At 45.4% G+C, this 15628-nt stretch overlaps 1 protein-coding gene across 4 annotated transcripts in view; it reads left to right on the top strand.

Annotated features, from left to right (window-relative positions):
* Positions 1–15628, top strand: part of LOC115075866 — a 59224-nt gene that overhangs the window by 17517 nt on the left and 26079 nt on the right. For 2 of the 4 annotated variants that reach the window (XM_029576734.1, XM_029576732.1), the window contains exon 2: positions 813–830. In XM_029576734.1, the coding sequence (XP_029432594.1) occupies positions 813–830 (18 nt within the window). Of the gene's footprint in view, positions 1–809; positions 831–15628 lie in introns of all 4 variants that reach the window. The other 2 variants (XM_029576733.1, XM_029576731.1) reach the window with 1 other exon arrangement.

The following is a 15628-nucleotide window of genomic DNA, read 5'->3' as shown; positions in this document are numbered from 1 at the left end:
ATCCCTTTCTGTAGTTATACACTATTAGGCTCTATCTTAAGAGTTACCACTCAGGAAAGAGACCTAGGTATCATAGTGGATAATACATTGAAATTGTCGGCTCAGTGTGCTGTGGCGATCAAAAAAGCAAACGTTGTTAGGAATTATTACGAAGGGAATGGAAAATAAAAGGATGAATGTCATAATGCCTCTGTATCGCCCCATGGTGAGACCGCACCTTGAATACTGTGTGCAATTCTGGTCACCGCATCTCGAAAAAGATATAGTTATGCTGGAGAGAGTGCAGAGAAGGACGACCAAATTGATAAGTGGCATGGAATAGTTGCGCTATGAGGAAAGAGTGAAGTTAGGGCTGTTCAGTTTGGAGAAAAGATGACTGAGGGGGGGATATGATAGAGGTCTATATAATCATGAAAGGACTTGAACAAGTTAATGTAAATCGGTTATTTTCTCTCTCAGATAATAGAAGGACCAGGGGGCACTCCTTGAAGTTAGCAAGTAGCTCATTTAAAACAAATCAAAGACAATTCATTGCATATTCATTGTGGCTATCCTGGGAATATGACTGGCTTGTGCCACTGGAGGACCTGGTCTGGGGAGTGACCCCAGTGAATTGAACTCTGAAGAGTGACAGTTTGGGTAACTCAGTTTTGAGTCTTGTGGCTTGTAGACATAACCAGAACACCTGATCACATTACATCAATATCAACTACAATGTATTCCTTATTTTCCTTCTGCTTTGCTTAATTCCTTATATTATTTTTATATTAATATTTATAACAATGCATTTCTTTTTTTTTTTTTTCCAGCAGAAGAGCCAACAACATCCAGTAAGTACAGAAATTAATCTCCTAGCGTTGTGAGTTAGAGCAGCAGACAGGATCATGTGTGACAATATCTAACCACTACTTCCCAGCAGAGACAGCCTCTCTTCTCCATCCGTGGGAGGGGGGAGGGCAGGGTAAAGGAATCTGCTGCAGCCCTTTGATTTCCCGTGTGACGGGTTATGTTTGCCATTTCTTGGATCCTTTCCTGATGTTTGCAGATGATGCTTCAGCTTGTCTTTCTTCTCAGACTCGTTTACCAACGAAACAGCAGATGCAAATATTTTAGCTACTTGTGATTTAGGAAGTAGAAGTGAAGGAAATTAGGAAATTACACGTGCCCCTGGGGTGGAGAGATGGCATTTAGCTTAAAGGACTGTAGTCCCTCTGCACCAGGGCTGGATGCACTATGGAGAAGGGGGCAGGTGTCTCCCATTTTGTAAAGGGAGGAAGTTGCTTGCTTACATCTGGCTCTGGATATCAAACTGCCATTAAAGTGTAGGGTTGTTTTTTTCTGATTTCCTAGAAGGCTTTTCTCTTGACTCCTTCCCACCACAGTCGTATCTGAGATCTTGCACACGGTCTGCATTATTTATCTGCTCTTCTTTCACATATTGGCTAAGTGGGACAGGATGCATCTGCCTGCAGAGCTCTTTTCAGCTATTAGGTGCCATCGTAAATGTACCACTTGATTTAGCCCCCCCCCCCGGCTCTACGACTGAATAGATTTTTGCTTTACGCGGTTAAAAATGGCTGAGCAATGGGATGTATGTTTTACTGCATGCTTCCATGTGACCTTACCTAAGCATTGATTTGGCTCGGTGAATAAGGCAGGTTGGCTTTATGCAGTGCCTCTCTTAATTTCACACATTTAGAAGGTGACTTTTTAAAATGAGCGCGTGGGTGCCCATATGCTGGAATTTTAAATCATGCGCGCAAGTACGAGCAAATGATTTTAAGCAGCGGTCCCCCAACCCTGTCCTTGGGGGCCCACCAGCCAGTCGGGTTTTCAGGATATCCACAATGAATATGCATGAGAGAAAATTTGCATGCACTGCCTCCATAACATGCACATTTTCTCTCATGCATATTCATTGTGGGTATCCTGAAAACCCAACTGGCTGGTGGGCCCCCCAGGACAGGGTTGGCGACCACTGATTTAAAAGACGCCCACCACCCACATGTCTGCTCCTAATTTTAAGCAGTTGCTCGAACAAACTTATTTCGCTTACCTTCCTTAGGATTTTGTCGGCTTTATTGCACGCAGGTAAGCAGATTTTAAAAACATGCTCACATGGAGGCCATTCCTGGCTTTCCCAATTAGTCTATCAGTTTGCCCAGTCTGTCTCAAGGTCATCCAGATCCCTCTGTTTCTTCAGCCTGTACCCCTCACCCAGCCTATTTAGGCCTATATAGAGAATTATCCAGAACTGCATCTCATCAAGAGCAGAAGTAAACATGTGTGGCTAACAGCCCCACCGCACATTAAAGCTGCTGGATTTAAAATACAGTTTCCTAGCGTGTAGCCAGATGGACTCAGCACCAATGGGTCCAGTGTACGCCTGATAGCAGATGGGAGACGGAGTCAGATTTCAGAGCTGACAGTCAGCCTACATATACCCGAGCAGGAAGCTCTGCTCTTCAATATTTCTCCGTCTCCTAAAGCAGATAGGGACACATCCACACACTAGAATAGTGTTAGCAATTCTAAAACAAAGAAGAAAGAGAAAATTAACCTCAAGAAGATGAGCCCCGCTCTCCTGCGGTGATACCTAAGGGTCCCTCCCCCAGTCGAGAATTCCTGAAGTGATTTCCGAGATCCCTCAGAGGTAAACCTCGGTCCGGTAGCCGGCTCCCGGCGTAGACTTAGCCCCCAGGGTGGCTTAGAGGCAGCGGGTGTTGAATCGAGCGCGGCGGTGAAGATATTTCCCTCTTCCCTCCCCCCCCCCCCCCCCCGCAGCCAGAGACCGCCCGGCACGAGACCAGGGAACGCCGAGACTAGGTAAGGTAGAAACCTTTTTAAGTCTCTGGTCTGCGAGGCTCGATTAGCCACACAGATCGTTTCTTCCTGCATCTGTTAAATCGGGTTGAGCAGCTCCATCAGAGCTAGACCCCGATCCGGTGTGAGGGCCCACTCACGTGGAGACCCTCTCGGGGGGTCACCATCTTGCCCGCATGGTTGTCGGCGCCATTTCCCCTCCTTGACTGCCGTATTGTCCGCACAACTGTGCTGTGCGCACAGCAGCCCGTATAAACGGCCCGAGCGCACAAAATGGCCCATGCGCACATCTCGCCCAGGCGCACAAAAGGGTAGCTTGCGCGTGCATTCCTCACGCACATCGTCTGCGCACCCGGAGCGCACAACTAAGCCTCCCGACGCGCATACCAACGTGCACAGACGAGTTTTAAATCACTCCATGCGCACAAGTCATGGCACCACCGGCCAAGAAGATCAAGGGACAAGCCCTCTGTTCAGCCTGCCACCTGAGAGCTGCGCAATCTGAAGTGGCTTCCACCTTATGCCAGCAGTGCGAAGAGGCTCAGGGGGAACCTAAGTAAGGCCCCCCACAGCCAGTAGAGGGTTCTGGATCCACTAACGATAGTACCCCGGACCTCTGTATCTCCGACTCGGCGCCTAAACAGGAAGGCACCTCTGGGGCTTCCACCATAAACCCGCCAGGATTCAATGTGGACCCAGGGACCTTTTTCATGGGTGGAATTCTTCAAAGGGTTACAAACCTTTGTCCAGGCGCAATCGGTACCGCTGGCGACACAGGCCCAGTCTCCACCAGAAGCACAAGATCTTCCAAGCACTTCTCGGTCCTCCAAGACGTGCCCCACCTAGACAAGATCCTCCCTACAAGCGATACAGACACCTTGGGTGCCGAGACTGACTCCCTGGAGGAAGGGGAAATCCCTCCAGGGATGAAACCATACCGAACCATGCTGCGATTCTTCTCCAAAGACGAGTTACCAGCTCTCTTGTCTCTCACATTGATGATGCTGGCTATACCAGGCATGGGTACCACAGCGGAGCCAAAGACAAACCCCATCCTGGGGACCTTCCATCAGGCCTCATGCTATTTTCCAATGTTGCAGGCCGAACAACAACTGATTTGACCTGGAATGGAATGCCCCGGAGGCCAGCTTCAAAGAACAGGCCTCAGAAGCCCTATACCCCCAGCCAAGGAACTCCTATGGTTCCCAAAAGTGGGCGCCATGGTCTGCGCCATCTCTAAGCGCACAACCATCCCAGTCGAAGGAGTGGCGGCACTCAAGGATGCCCAGGACAGACATAAGGAAGCCAACCTTAAACAGTCCTTTGATGTAGCAGCAATGATCCTGCAAATCGCGTCCTGCTGCGCCGTAGTAACATGTGCCTGCTTGCTTCTCTTCAGAGACGCAAACACGTCCGCTGAAACATTTGAACCGGCGATATCCTTCCTCACGGATGCGACCTCAGACCTAGTGCGCACCTCAGCCAGGGGCGTCTCCTCCATAGTGGCAGTCAGAAGACAACTATGGCTCCGAAATTGGTCGGCCGACGCGACCTCCAAAGCGAACCTCACAAGAATGCCTTTTAAAGCATCCCTCTTGTTCAGAAGCGAATTGGAGAAGTTAGCCAACAAATGGGGCGAATCTCCAGTACCTCGTCTACCGGAGGACAGCAACAAAAGAAACCAGTGCTCCTCTCCCCGAAGAACCAAGGGCAGAGGAGCCCAGCGCTTTAGACCTACAAGAACACATACTACCAAGCACCTCGCTCCGCAGGCAGGTCCCAGTCCTTTTGGAACAGACACAACAAGAGGGGAGCAGGCTTAGATACAGGTTCCGGCCGTACCCCACAATGAGAATTAGCAGACCCATCCACAGAAAGAAGCCATAGGAGGCAGACTTACCCTCTTCTACCAAAGATGGGTGAAGATAACATCGGACAAGTGGTCCTAACCATCATTCGAGAGGGATACTATCTGGACTTCCACAGCATCCCTCCAGACAAATTTGTGAGATTTATTTATTTTATTTTATTTTATTTTATTTTATTTATTTATTTAAATCATTTATATACCGTTTTACCAAGTACATGACATGACCAAAACGGTTTACAATACACTATCAAAAAATAAAAACCTAACTAAAATGTAAAATAAAATAGCCCCCCAACTGCATTAAGCAAAAAATTAAAATTAAAAATTTTGGAAAAAAATTACAGTCAAAAAAAACTCATGATCAATTTTCAAAATAAAAATAAAATTTAAACTACAGTAGTTTTTAACCATTAACTTATAAACAAGAGAAAGATAATAACCCAGCACTTATTCACTGTAATTAATCAAACAAGAGTATTGTTCAGAAATCAGGATCTAGCTTTTAATAAGATCCAAATTTCCAAAAGCTTTTTTAAAGAAGTACGTTTTTAAAGCTTTTTTGAATTCTTTTTTATTTTGCATTTGTCTCAAGAAGTCAGGTAAGGTATTCCACATTACTGGCCCTGCAACCGAAAATGCCTTTTGTCTGGTGACATTTAAGGCAGTCTTTTTTATTGTTGGGACTTCTAATAAATTTTTTCCTGCAGACCTGAGGTCCCTAGAGGGTTTGTACATTCGCAATTCCGAACACAGCCAAACAGAATCAGTACTATTTAGTAAAGAATGAATCATCATTAGGATTTTAAATTTTATTCTATATTTGACCGGAAGCCAATGTAACTTCTGCAGTACTGGAGAAATGTGCTGTCTAATAGGGGTTGATGTTAAAAGTCTAGCTGCAAAATTTTGGATGAGCTGGAGAGGTCTGATAGCAGAATCTGGTAACCCTAAATATAATCCGTTGCAGTAGTCCAACCCCGAAAAAACCAGGGCCTGTAGGACCGATCTGTAATCATTGTAAAATAAAAGAGGTTTTAATCTTTTTAGTACGTGTAGCTTAAAGAAAGAATTCTTTACAACCTTCGAAATATGATGAGAAAGGGATAAGTTTGAGTCTATCCATACACCTAAGTTCCGTGCCACGCCCTCTCCAAGAGGACAGCAGTGGAAACCACACTGACAAAACTACTCAGTCTAAAGGCGATAACCCCGGTGCCCATGCACCAACAAAATACTGGTCACTATTCCATCTATTTTATCATCCCCAAGAAGGAGGGAACGTTCCAGCCCATTTTGGATCTCAAGACCATCAGTTGTTACCTGAGAGTACCACACTTCCGCATGGAAACCCTACGCTCAGTCATAAGGGCAGTACAGTCGGGAGAATTCCTGACTTCACTGGATCTATCCGAAGCCTATATCCACATCCCAGTAAATCACGACCATCAGCGCTTCCTACGCTTTACGATACTGGACCATCATTACCAGTTCCGGGCGCTACCCTTTGGACTAGCTACCGCCCCTCGGACCTTCACCAAAATCATGGTGGTAGTGATGGCAACACTGAGGAAAGAAGGAATCCTTATACATCCTTACCTGGACGATTGGCTGATCAGGGCAAAATCTCCAGAGGAAAGTCACCAGGTGACCACCAGAGTCAAGAATCTACTGCAGAATCTCGGGTGGGTCATCAACACAGCCAAGAGCTGCCTACAGCCCTCCCAGTCACTAGAGAACCTGGGAGTCCGCTTCGACACCAAGCAAGACAAGTTGTCCTCCCCCTCCAAGGAGAAGGAAACTGATGGGTCAACTGTGAAAACTGTTGAACTATACTCGCCCCAAGGTTTGGGACTACCTTCAAGTCCTTGGTCTCATGACATCAACTCTGGAAGTCGTTCCATGGGCAAGAGCCCACATGTGCCCACTACAACTTTCCCTATTGTCACGATGGAACCTGACCTCCCAGAACTACTCCATTCACCTCCAGCTACCAGCAGAGGTTTGGACCCAGCTCCAGTGGTGGCTACAGGAAGACCATCTGAGCAAGGGAGTAAAACTATCCCCACCGAACTGGATCTTGCTCACCACTGATGCGAGCCTGCAAGGGTGGGGAGCCCACTGCCAGGAACTGACAGCCCAGGGACAAGGAAGAGGCGGGATGGAACATAAACCGAGTGGAAGCTCGAGCAGTCAGACTAGCTTGCCTACGATTCGATCACAGACTCCAGGGAGAATCTATCGGTCATGTCGGACAATGCCACAACAGTTGCGTACATCAATCGCCAGGGAGGAACCAGAAGCCAACAGGTGTCCCTGGAAATAGACCCCCCTCATAGCTTGGGCAGAAACAAACCTGCAAGGAATCTCAGCCACCCACATCGAGGGAAAAGACAAAGTCTCTGCGACTACCTCAGCAGAGAGAAGCTCGACCCAGGGGAATGGACGCTGTCGACCACAGCCTTCCAGTTGATAATAAACCGCTGGGGAACCCCAGCCATGGATCTACTGGCAACCCGGTCCAACGCCCAAGTTCCCAGGTTCTTCAGCCACAGACGAGAGCCACACTCCGGAGGAATTGACGCCCTCATCCAGACCTGGTTACAGGAAGACCTGCTGTACGCCTTTCCCCTATGGCCACTACTGGGCAGGATCATCCACAAGATAGAACATGAGAGGAGACTAGTACTTCTAGTGGCCCCAGACTGGCCAAGAAGGCCATGGTACGCAGACATGCGAAACTTCTTGCGGGAAACCCTCTGTGCCTACCTCCACACAGGGACCTTCTCCGGCAAGGACCAATCCTCCACGAAGACCCGACTATTCTCTTTCACGGTCTGGCCATTGAGAGGACTCGCCTGAAGAAGAGCAGGTACTCTAAGGCAGTGATTGACACCTTGCTCCAAGCACGCAAGTTCTCCACATCTCTAGCTTACGTACGAATATGGAGAGTATTCGAAGCCTGGTGTGAGGACCGCGAGATCCTTCTGTGGACAGTCAAAATCCATATGATCCTGGAATTTCTGCAGGATGGCTTGAAGAAGGGGTTGTCTCTCAACTCCCTCAAGGTTCAGGTGGTCACGCTGGCCTGCTTCAGAGCCAAAGTGGACCGAATCAGTCTATCAACCCATCCAGATGTTTCCTGCTTCCTGAGAGGGGTCAAAAAATCCAATCACCATTAAAGTGGCCAGGGCCCCTATGGAATCTCAATCTAGTACTGGACTTCCTAGCGGGAGCTTCCTTCAGATCTACACGAGGTCTGTCACTACAGCTCCTGACCTTGAAGACTGCATTCCAAGTGGCAATATGTTCAGCCCGTCACATCTCCGAGCTTCAAGCACTATCCTGTCGAGAACCGTTCCTCAGGTTTACATCGGGATCCATACAGCTTCGCACTGTCCCCTCCTTTCTTCCGAAGGTGTTTCTCATTTTCATCTAAACCAAACCATCTCTCTGCCATCTCCAGACGAACATAAGGACTCAGAGGACTCGCGCATTCTTTGCCATCTTAATGTTGGCAGGCTCCTAGTCCAATACCTGGAAAGATCGGAATCTGTACGAAAGACGGACCACCTTTTCGTCCTTCACAGCGGGAAGAAACAGGGGGAAGCGGCCTCGCGGGCAACCATAGCCTGCTGGATCAAAGAAGTAATCGAGGTGGCCTACGTAGAGGCAGGGAAGCCTCCACCTCTACAAGTCAAGGCCCATTCTACAAGGGCCCAGGCAGTGTCCTGGGCAGAAACCAAGATGCTGTCGCCTGCCGAGATCTGTCAGGCGGCGACGTGGTCCTCCATACATACCTTCTCCAGGTTCTACCGCCTGGATGTCCAGGCCTGGGAGGACACACCCTTTGCAAGGGCAGTACTAAGTGGGCCACAGGCAGCCTCCCACCCGGTTCGGGAGTAGCTTTTGTACATCCCATTGGTCCTGAGTCTATCTGGCTACACGCTAGGAAATGGAGAAATTACTTACCTGATAATTTTGTTTTCCTTAGTGTAGACAGATGGACTCAGGACCAATGGGTCAAGTGTACTCCTGATAGCAGATGGGAGACAGTCAGATTTCAAAGCTGACGTCAGCCTACATATACCCGTGCAGGAAGCTCTGCTCTTCAGTATTCTCCTCGAAAAGCAATTGTGGATATATGTGTGCTCTGATAACCAAGTTATTCAAACACAAATATATCCACAATTGCTTTTCGAGGAGAATACTGGAGGGCAGAGCTTCCTGCATGGGTACACTAGACCCATTGGTCCTGAGTCCATCTGTCTACACTAAGGAAAACAAAATTATCAGGTAAGTAATTTCTCCAATTTACGTGAAAAGCTCTTAGCCCTGCCCTGGAACTCCCTTGACACAACCCCACCTCACCCCCTTTTTAAGCTTGTGCTCGTGCATATACGTACATAACTTGCAGCTTTTAAAAAGTATATGGGCCTTTCAATATGAGCAACGCTTTTAAAATTCACTCCTAAATGTTTAGTTACCATAAATCCTTGTGACCTCACAGGAGCTGTTAGTCAATCAGATTTCAGATTAGGTGAACATTCTGCAATCAGAGACTTAGAATTATAACTGACATTATATTACACTGAGGTTTTATATTTAATGCACATACATTTGTTAATAAATTCTAACAAAATATTGAGGTTGTTTAATAACAGCAGTTTCTTAGCATCTAGTCAGATGAATCAAGAACCAGTGGGTTATGCACCTCTACCAGCATATGGAGACAGAGCAAAGCTAACATCACAGTATATATACTCCTGCAGTGACATCAGCCTGCCATGATTGGGATACAGCTGTACTGGGCTATAACTTGTTAAGGAAGAACAGAGAGGACAGAAAAGGGGGAGGAGTAGCTCTTTATGTCAAAAACAATATCCAAGTAACTGAACTGCAAAGAATGTGGGGTAGAGGAGAAGCATTATGGGCCATCCTTAAAAAAAAAAAAAAAAAAGGGGTGCATTCATTTTTCTGGAGTGGTTTACAGGCCTCTGACTCAAATGGCAGAACTAGACAGAGATCTGGTCAAAGACATCCAAAAGGTGGGAAAGAAGGAAGACATGTTTGATTTGTTGGAGATTTTAATCTGCTGGTCGTAGACTGGAGAATCCCTTCTGCAGAATCTACCAGAAGTAAAGAGATAGTGGATGCCCTGCAAGGGGCTCTGTTCAAACAAATCGTAATGGAACCCACGACAGAGGATAATGTCTCTAATGTCCAGTTGGGTGCCCATCTCAGCACCAGTGATCATCAAACAATATGGTTTGATATCATAAATAGGATACAGAGAGGTCATAGGAAGACCCAAGTTCTGAATTTCAAAAATATGGACTTTGTCGAAATGGGGACGTACTTGGAGGTAGAACTAGAAGACTGAGAGAGGTGGAACATTGGGCCAAACTAAAAGGACCAAAGGCAACAAATCTATATATTAGAAAAGTAAACAAAAGTAAGAGAAATAAGAAACCAATCTGGTTCTCAAAGAAGGTGGCTGATAAAAGCAAAAAGAACAACATTCAAGAAATATAAAGGATCCCAAAAAGAGGAACACAGGGAAGAATATTGAGGGAGATGAAGAAAGAAAGCAAAAAGTCAGGCGGAAGAAAGGATTGCCAAAGAGGTAAAGCGAGGTGACAAAATATTTTTCAGATATATCAGAGAAAGGAGAAGGGTCCGAAGTGGTATAATGAAATTGAAAGGTGACAAAGATCAATGTGTGGAGAGAGATGAAGAAATGGCCAAATTATTAAACAAATACTTCAGTTCGTTGTTAGTTAAAGAAGAACCTGGAGAAGGACTGTTGCTAGTTAACAAGACTGTGGATGAGGGTGGAGTAGCCGAAACTTCACTTACAGAAGAGAATGTATGGGAAGAGGTAGGAAAACTGAAAGTGGACAAGACTGTGGGGGCTGAATGAGGTTCATCCCAGGATATTGAGGGAGCTCAGAGATGTGCTGGCGACAGGTCCGCTGAAGGACCTCTTCAATAGATCCCTGGAAACAGGAGTAGTGCCGCAAGATTGGAGAAAAGCGGTGGTGGTACCGCTTCACAAGAGTGGGAGCAGAGAGGAGGCTAGAAACTACAGGCCGGTTAGCCTCATCTCGGTGGTGGGAAAATTAATGGAGACTCTGCTGAAGGAAAGTATAGTGATCTATCTACAATCCGGTGGGTTGCTTGACCCGAGGCAGCATGGATTCACCAGGGAAAGCCTGTCAGACTAAATTTGATTGATTTTTTTTTTGATTTGGTGACTAGAGAATTGGATCAGGGAAGAGCGCGCGATGTGATTTACTTGGATTTTAGTAAAGTTTTTGAAACTGTCCCACATATGAGACTCGTGAACAAAATGAGAAGCTTGGGAGTGGGTGCCAAGGTAGTAGTGTTGATTGCAAACTGGTTGATTGACAGCATATATTGGTAAATGGAACCTACTCTGAAGAAAGAACGGTGTTAAGTGGACTGCCACAGGTATCTGTTTTGGGACCGTTTCTGTTCAACATCTTTATGAGCGACCAGGCAGAAGGGATAGAAGGTAAAGTTTAACTATTTGTGGATGATACTAAGATCTGCAACATTGTGGACACACCTGAAGGAGTAAACAGAATGAAAATTGATTTAAGAAACTTGAAGAGTGGTCGACGATTTGGCAGCTGGGATTCAATGCCAAGAAGTGCAGAGTCATACATCTAGAGTGTGGCAATCCAAAAGAGCTTTATGTGATGGGCGGTGAAAGACTAATGAGCCCAGACTGGGAGAGGGACATTGGTGTGATATTGTCTTATGATCTGAAGATGGAGAAGCAATGTGACAAAGCGATAGCTAAAGCCAGAAGAATGCTGGGCTGCATAGAGAGAGGAATAACCAGTAAGAAAAAAGAGGTGATAATGCCCTTGTACAGGTCCTTGGTGAGGCCTCACCTGGAGTACTGGGTTCAATACTGGTGCCCGTATCTCAAAAATGATAAAGTCGGGATAGAGGTAGTCCAAGGAAGAGCAAACAAATTGACAAGGGGTCAGCATTGGAAGACTTATGAGGAGAGGCTGAAAGATATGATTATGTACACCCTGGAAGAAAGGAAGTGCAGGGGAGATACAGACCTTCAGATATCTGAAAGGTTTTAATGATGCACAATCGTCAAACCTTTTCCGTTGGAAAGAAATCGATAGAATTAGGTCATGAAATGAAACTCCAGGGAGGACGACTCAGAATCAGTCAAGAAACATTTTTTCACGGAGAAGCTGGTGAATGCCTGGAATATCCTTCTGGAAGAGGTGATGAAGACTAAAACAGTCAAGGAATTCAAAGTGGCATGGGATAATATTGTGGATCCCTAAAGGCTAGAGGTTAGAAATAAAGAAAAGTGTGCATGGGGGTAACTGAGGTTAATGTGCTGGTGAGGCAATTGCTACCCTTAACAAATAAACCTTGATATTGTTAATGCAACTCCATCATTGCTTTCTGCTTCAACATCAGTGAGAAATGGGGAATTGGATTCAGAGAGCAACCAACAAGGGCCCCAACATTTATGATTTGGGGAACAAATAAACATGGGGGTAACTTGCTGATGCGGTGCTTACTACCCTTAATCACTAAGCCTGATACTTTGATGCAACTCCAACATTGCTCTCCGCTTTCGTGGCAACAGTTAAGGGAAATTGGATTCAAACAGCATCCAATGGTCCTGACTTTTATGGTCTGGTAAACTAATAAGTATAGGGGTAACCTACACAGTGCAGTTGATACTGGCATAAGCTTGCTGGGCAGACTGCTGTTTATTTCTATGTTTCTTTTCTCCATCTCCAGCAGATGGTGGATGTCCATCTCTCTAATGTGGATTGCTTCAAGTTTTAGGAAGAGAAGTAAAAGGAAATTTAATTCACCCTGCTCTCCTGCGGTGAACCCAGCAAGTATCCTCTTCACAAGAGGGGAGAATCCAGCACTACCTGAAGGAGTGGTTCACCGAAGATAGCTGGATTCTCATTTCTCTGGCTTCCCATGCTTCCTCATTGTTCAGCCTTTACTCTGGATCCATTTTACATGACGAATATCCACCTGGAGGTGGAGATTTTCCTCGAACAGCAGGCAATAGAACTAGTTCCTCCATGATGTCATGGCCAGGGGTCTACTCTTGTTACTACTTCTTCTTATTCAAAAACTTCTGGGGGCCTGAGACCCAGCCAGGATTTAAGAAGCTTGAACAAACATATACTCTTGGAGAAATTCAAATTGAATTCCCTCTACACAATTTTCCTCTTCATCCAGAAGCAGGGAGTGGATGTGTGCTCTTGATATTGCCCACGCTGTCAGCAGCTGCCAGAAAGATTCTTCGCAGCAATCCCATCATTGTTCATATGGTTCAGATCTGAAGGAGAGTGAGTAAAACATATTGGGATAGTGCAGGTGGATTTATCACCCATTCTGCCCCTGACAAAAAAAAATCCTTACCTCTTATTGTTCCTGATATGGCAAACTGGCAGGCATGTGCATTGCACAATATTTGGCAGCTATGTGTGAGGAGGTAGTTTGAGCCTTTAATGATCTAGTTGACAAATACCACATTGCACACACAACATTTACTTGCAGTTAAGGAACTCCTTACACAGACTGAAGTGTGAGGGATGGGCTTCACAAAACCTGAGTTCCTTGGGGCATTTTATTAGTGATTCTTCTATTAGGGGGGAGGCCCATATCTCTCACACACAATAATATAACAGACATGGACGACATCCCATATAGAATTTTCTCTTTGATACAGAAGTGGAATGATGACTTGCAACTTAAATTTGATGACACCGACTGGGATGAACTATGGTTGGCTGTGTGCTAAATTGATAGACCTTATGATTAAGATATTTATTTATTTATTTATTTATTTAACATTTTTCTATACCGACATTCGCACGAGACATCACATCGGTTTCCAGACAACGGCAAAATCAGCCAACAGGGCTTTACATTGTAACTGATATTTTAACTGGGGGGGAGGAGGGGGAAGGGGCAGGGCAGTAACTTGGAGCTAATGAGTATGCTGGGAACAGGGGAGGGGAGTACAGGGTTAATTTACAAAAAGCAGGAGTAATGTACATGCTATATACAATCTATTATGTACGTTCTATATACAAGACGAGGGAGTGGGGGGAGGGTAGGTTAAGGAGGGAAGAGGAAGGATGGGGGTGGGGGGGAGGAAGGAGTCAGGGTGTAGGGTAGAGTGGATTAGGAGGGGGGTGTGGGGGGTGGGGGAAAGGAACTGGGATGGCAGAGTGTATCATCATCCTACATTTTTTACTGCTTTCTCAAGATCTGCCTCCATTTTGCTGGCATGGTTGTTGACCGGTCGTGCCCCTTGATATCCTCCATTTGGGGAGATGTGGCATGGGAAATTTAGGTTGATATGTAAAACAAATTTCTCCTTAACACCAAGTTTGGGATTACTGGGTTATTGGCGAGATGTTGATGCCAATCTCAATGGTAAGGATAAAATTCTAGTTAATCACTGCATTCGCGCTGCTCAATATACTATAGCATTGTTTTGGAAACAGACACCCAATATATTTAAATGGCTGTCGCAGCTAACTGAAATTGCTCTTTATAAAGAAGATTACTTGTTCTTTGCGAGGGAAATGAATAAATGTGATCAAATTTAGGGAACGTACTGGAATTTCTTGAGTAGTTGATCCTTCTTAGCAGCATGTTGTTTTTATTGGAGTGTGGGGGCCTTTGTTAGATAATGTATGGGTTGGGAGAGACTGAATGGATATACTGTTGATTTCCTTATTTCTTGGATATTTGTTATATCTGTATCTCATTGACTCTTTGTGTGTGTGTGTGTGTGTGTATTTCATATGTTAAATAAAGTGTATTAAAAATAATTTGTTGGTGGTTAGAACCCTTCCTTCTTCAGGAAGAAGCACCACTACGTCTACTTCTTCACCAAGTAACTTTGGTAATGGATGCCTCCACAACGGACTGGAGTGCCAACACAGACCCTTTTCGAACTTAAGGGACATGGTCATTCTGAGAAAAACAATTTCAGATCAATCTCCTCAAGATGAGTGATAAGGTATGCTCTATCGAGTTTTGTTCACATCCTTCAGGGAACGAGTATTCTCATTCAAGCAGACAATCAAGTCGTCATGTTCTTCAAGAACAAGTATGGGGACACAGAGCATTGGACTGTTTGCCAAGAAGCAATAAAGATATGGGAATGGGCATGCAAACATCAAGCTGTCCTTCAAGTGACCAACTTTCCAGAGATCTCTAACACATTGGCATATCTCTGCAGCGAAGGTTTTCAACCACACGAGTGGTCTCTTCAGTAATCGAAAGACAGACTGTTCAATCTATGGGTATTTCCAGCAATCAACTTGTTTGCATCAAAACAAAACCAGAAAACTAGAAAAGTTCTGCTCCATTCTTTTCAGCAAACATAGATCAGCTCAGGATGCTTTTTTGCTAGATTGGAATGCAGATCTCATGTATGTCTTTCCACCAATTCCACTGATTGGCAGAATGGTGCAAAAAGGGCTCAAGACTCAGGCCTGTCTGATCTTCATATCTCCAGCATAGCCCGGACAACTATGGTTCTTATATCCAGTATAGCTCTCCAGCCATCCTACGATTACCTCTTCATCCTTATTAACTCAAGAAGAGGGACATCCGTTTCATCCAAACCTTCCCTCTCTAAACTTGACAGCGTGGATGTTGAACGCACAATGATAAAAGAATTGTTTATCCAAAGAAGTTGAGGACATAACGTCTGCCAGAAAACTGTCAACTAGAAGAGCTTATCGTTTTAAATGAAAAACGTTCCCCACATTGTGTCAACACAACAGCTTGGATCCATTTATATATGAACCCAAAGAGTTACCAAACTCGTAGTAGGTCGTTCTCTGTTGTAGGAAATAGGCTTACCCTCAGACTGAATGTAGTAAG

This window comes from Rhinatrema bivittatum, chromosome 14 (genome assembly GCF_901001135.1).
Source record: "Rhinatrema bivittatum chromosome 14, aRhiBiv1.1, whole genome shotgun sequence".
Taxonomy (NCBI): domain Eukaryota; kingdom Metazoa; phylum Chordata; class Amphibia; order Gymnophiona; family Rhinatrematidae; genus Rhinatrema; species Rhinatrema bivittatum.
The sequence above is the reverse complement of the archived record's forward strand: the minus strand, read 5'-3'. Positions and strand labels throughout refer to the sequence as shown.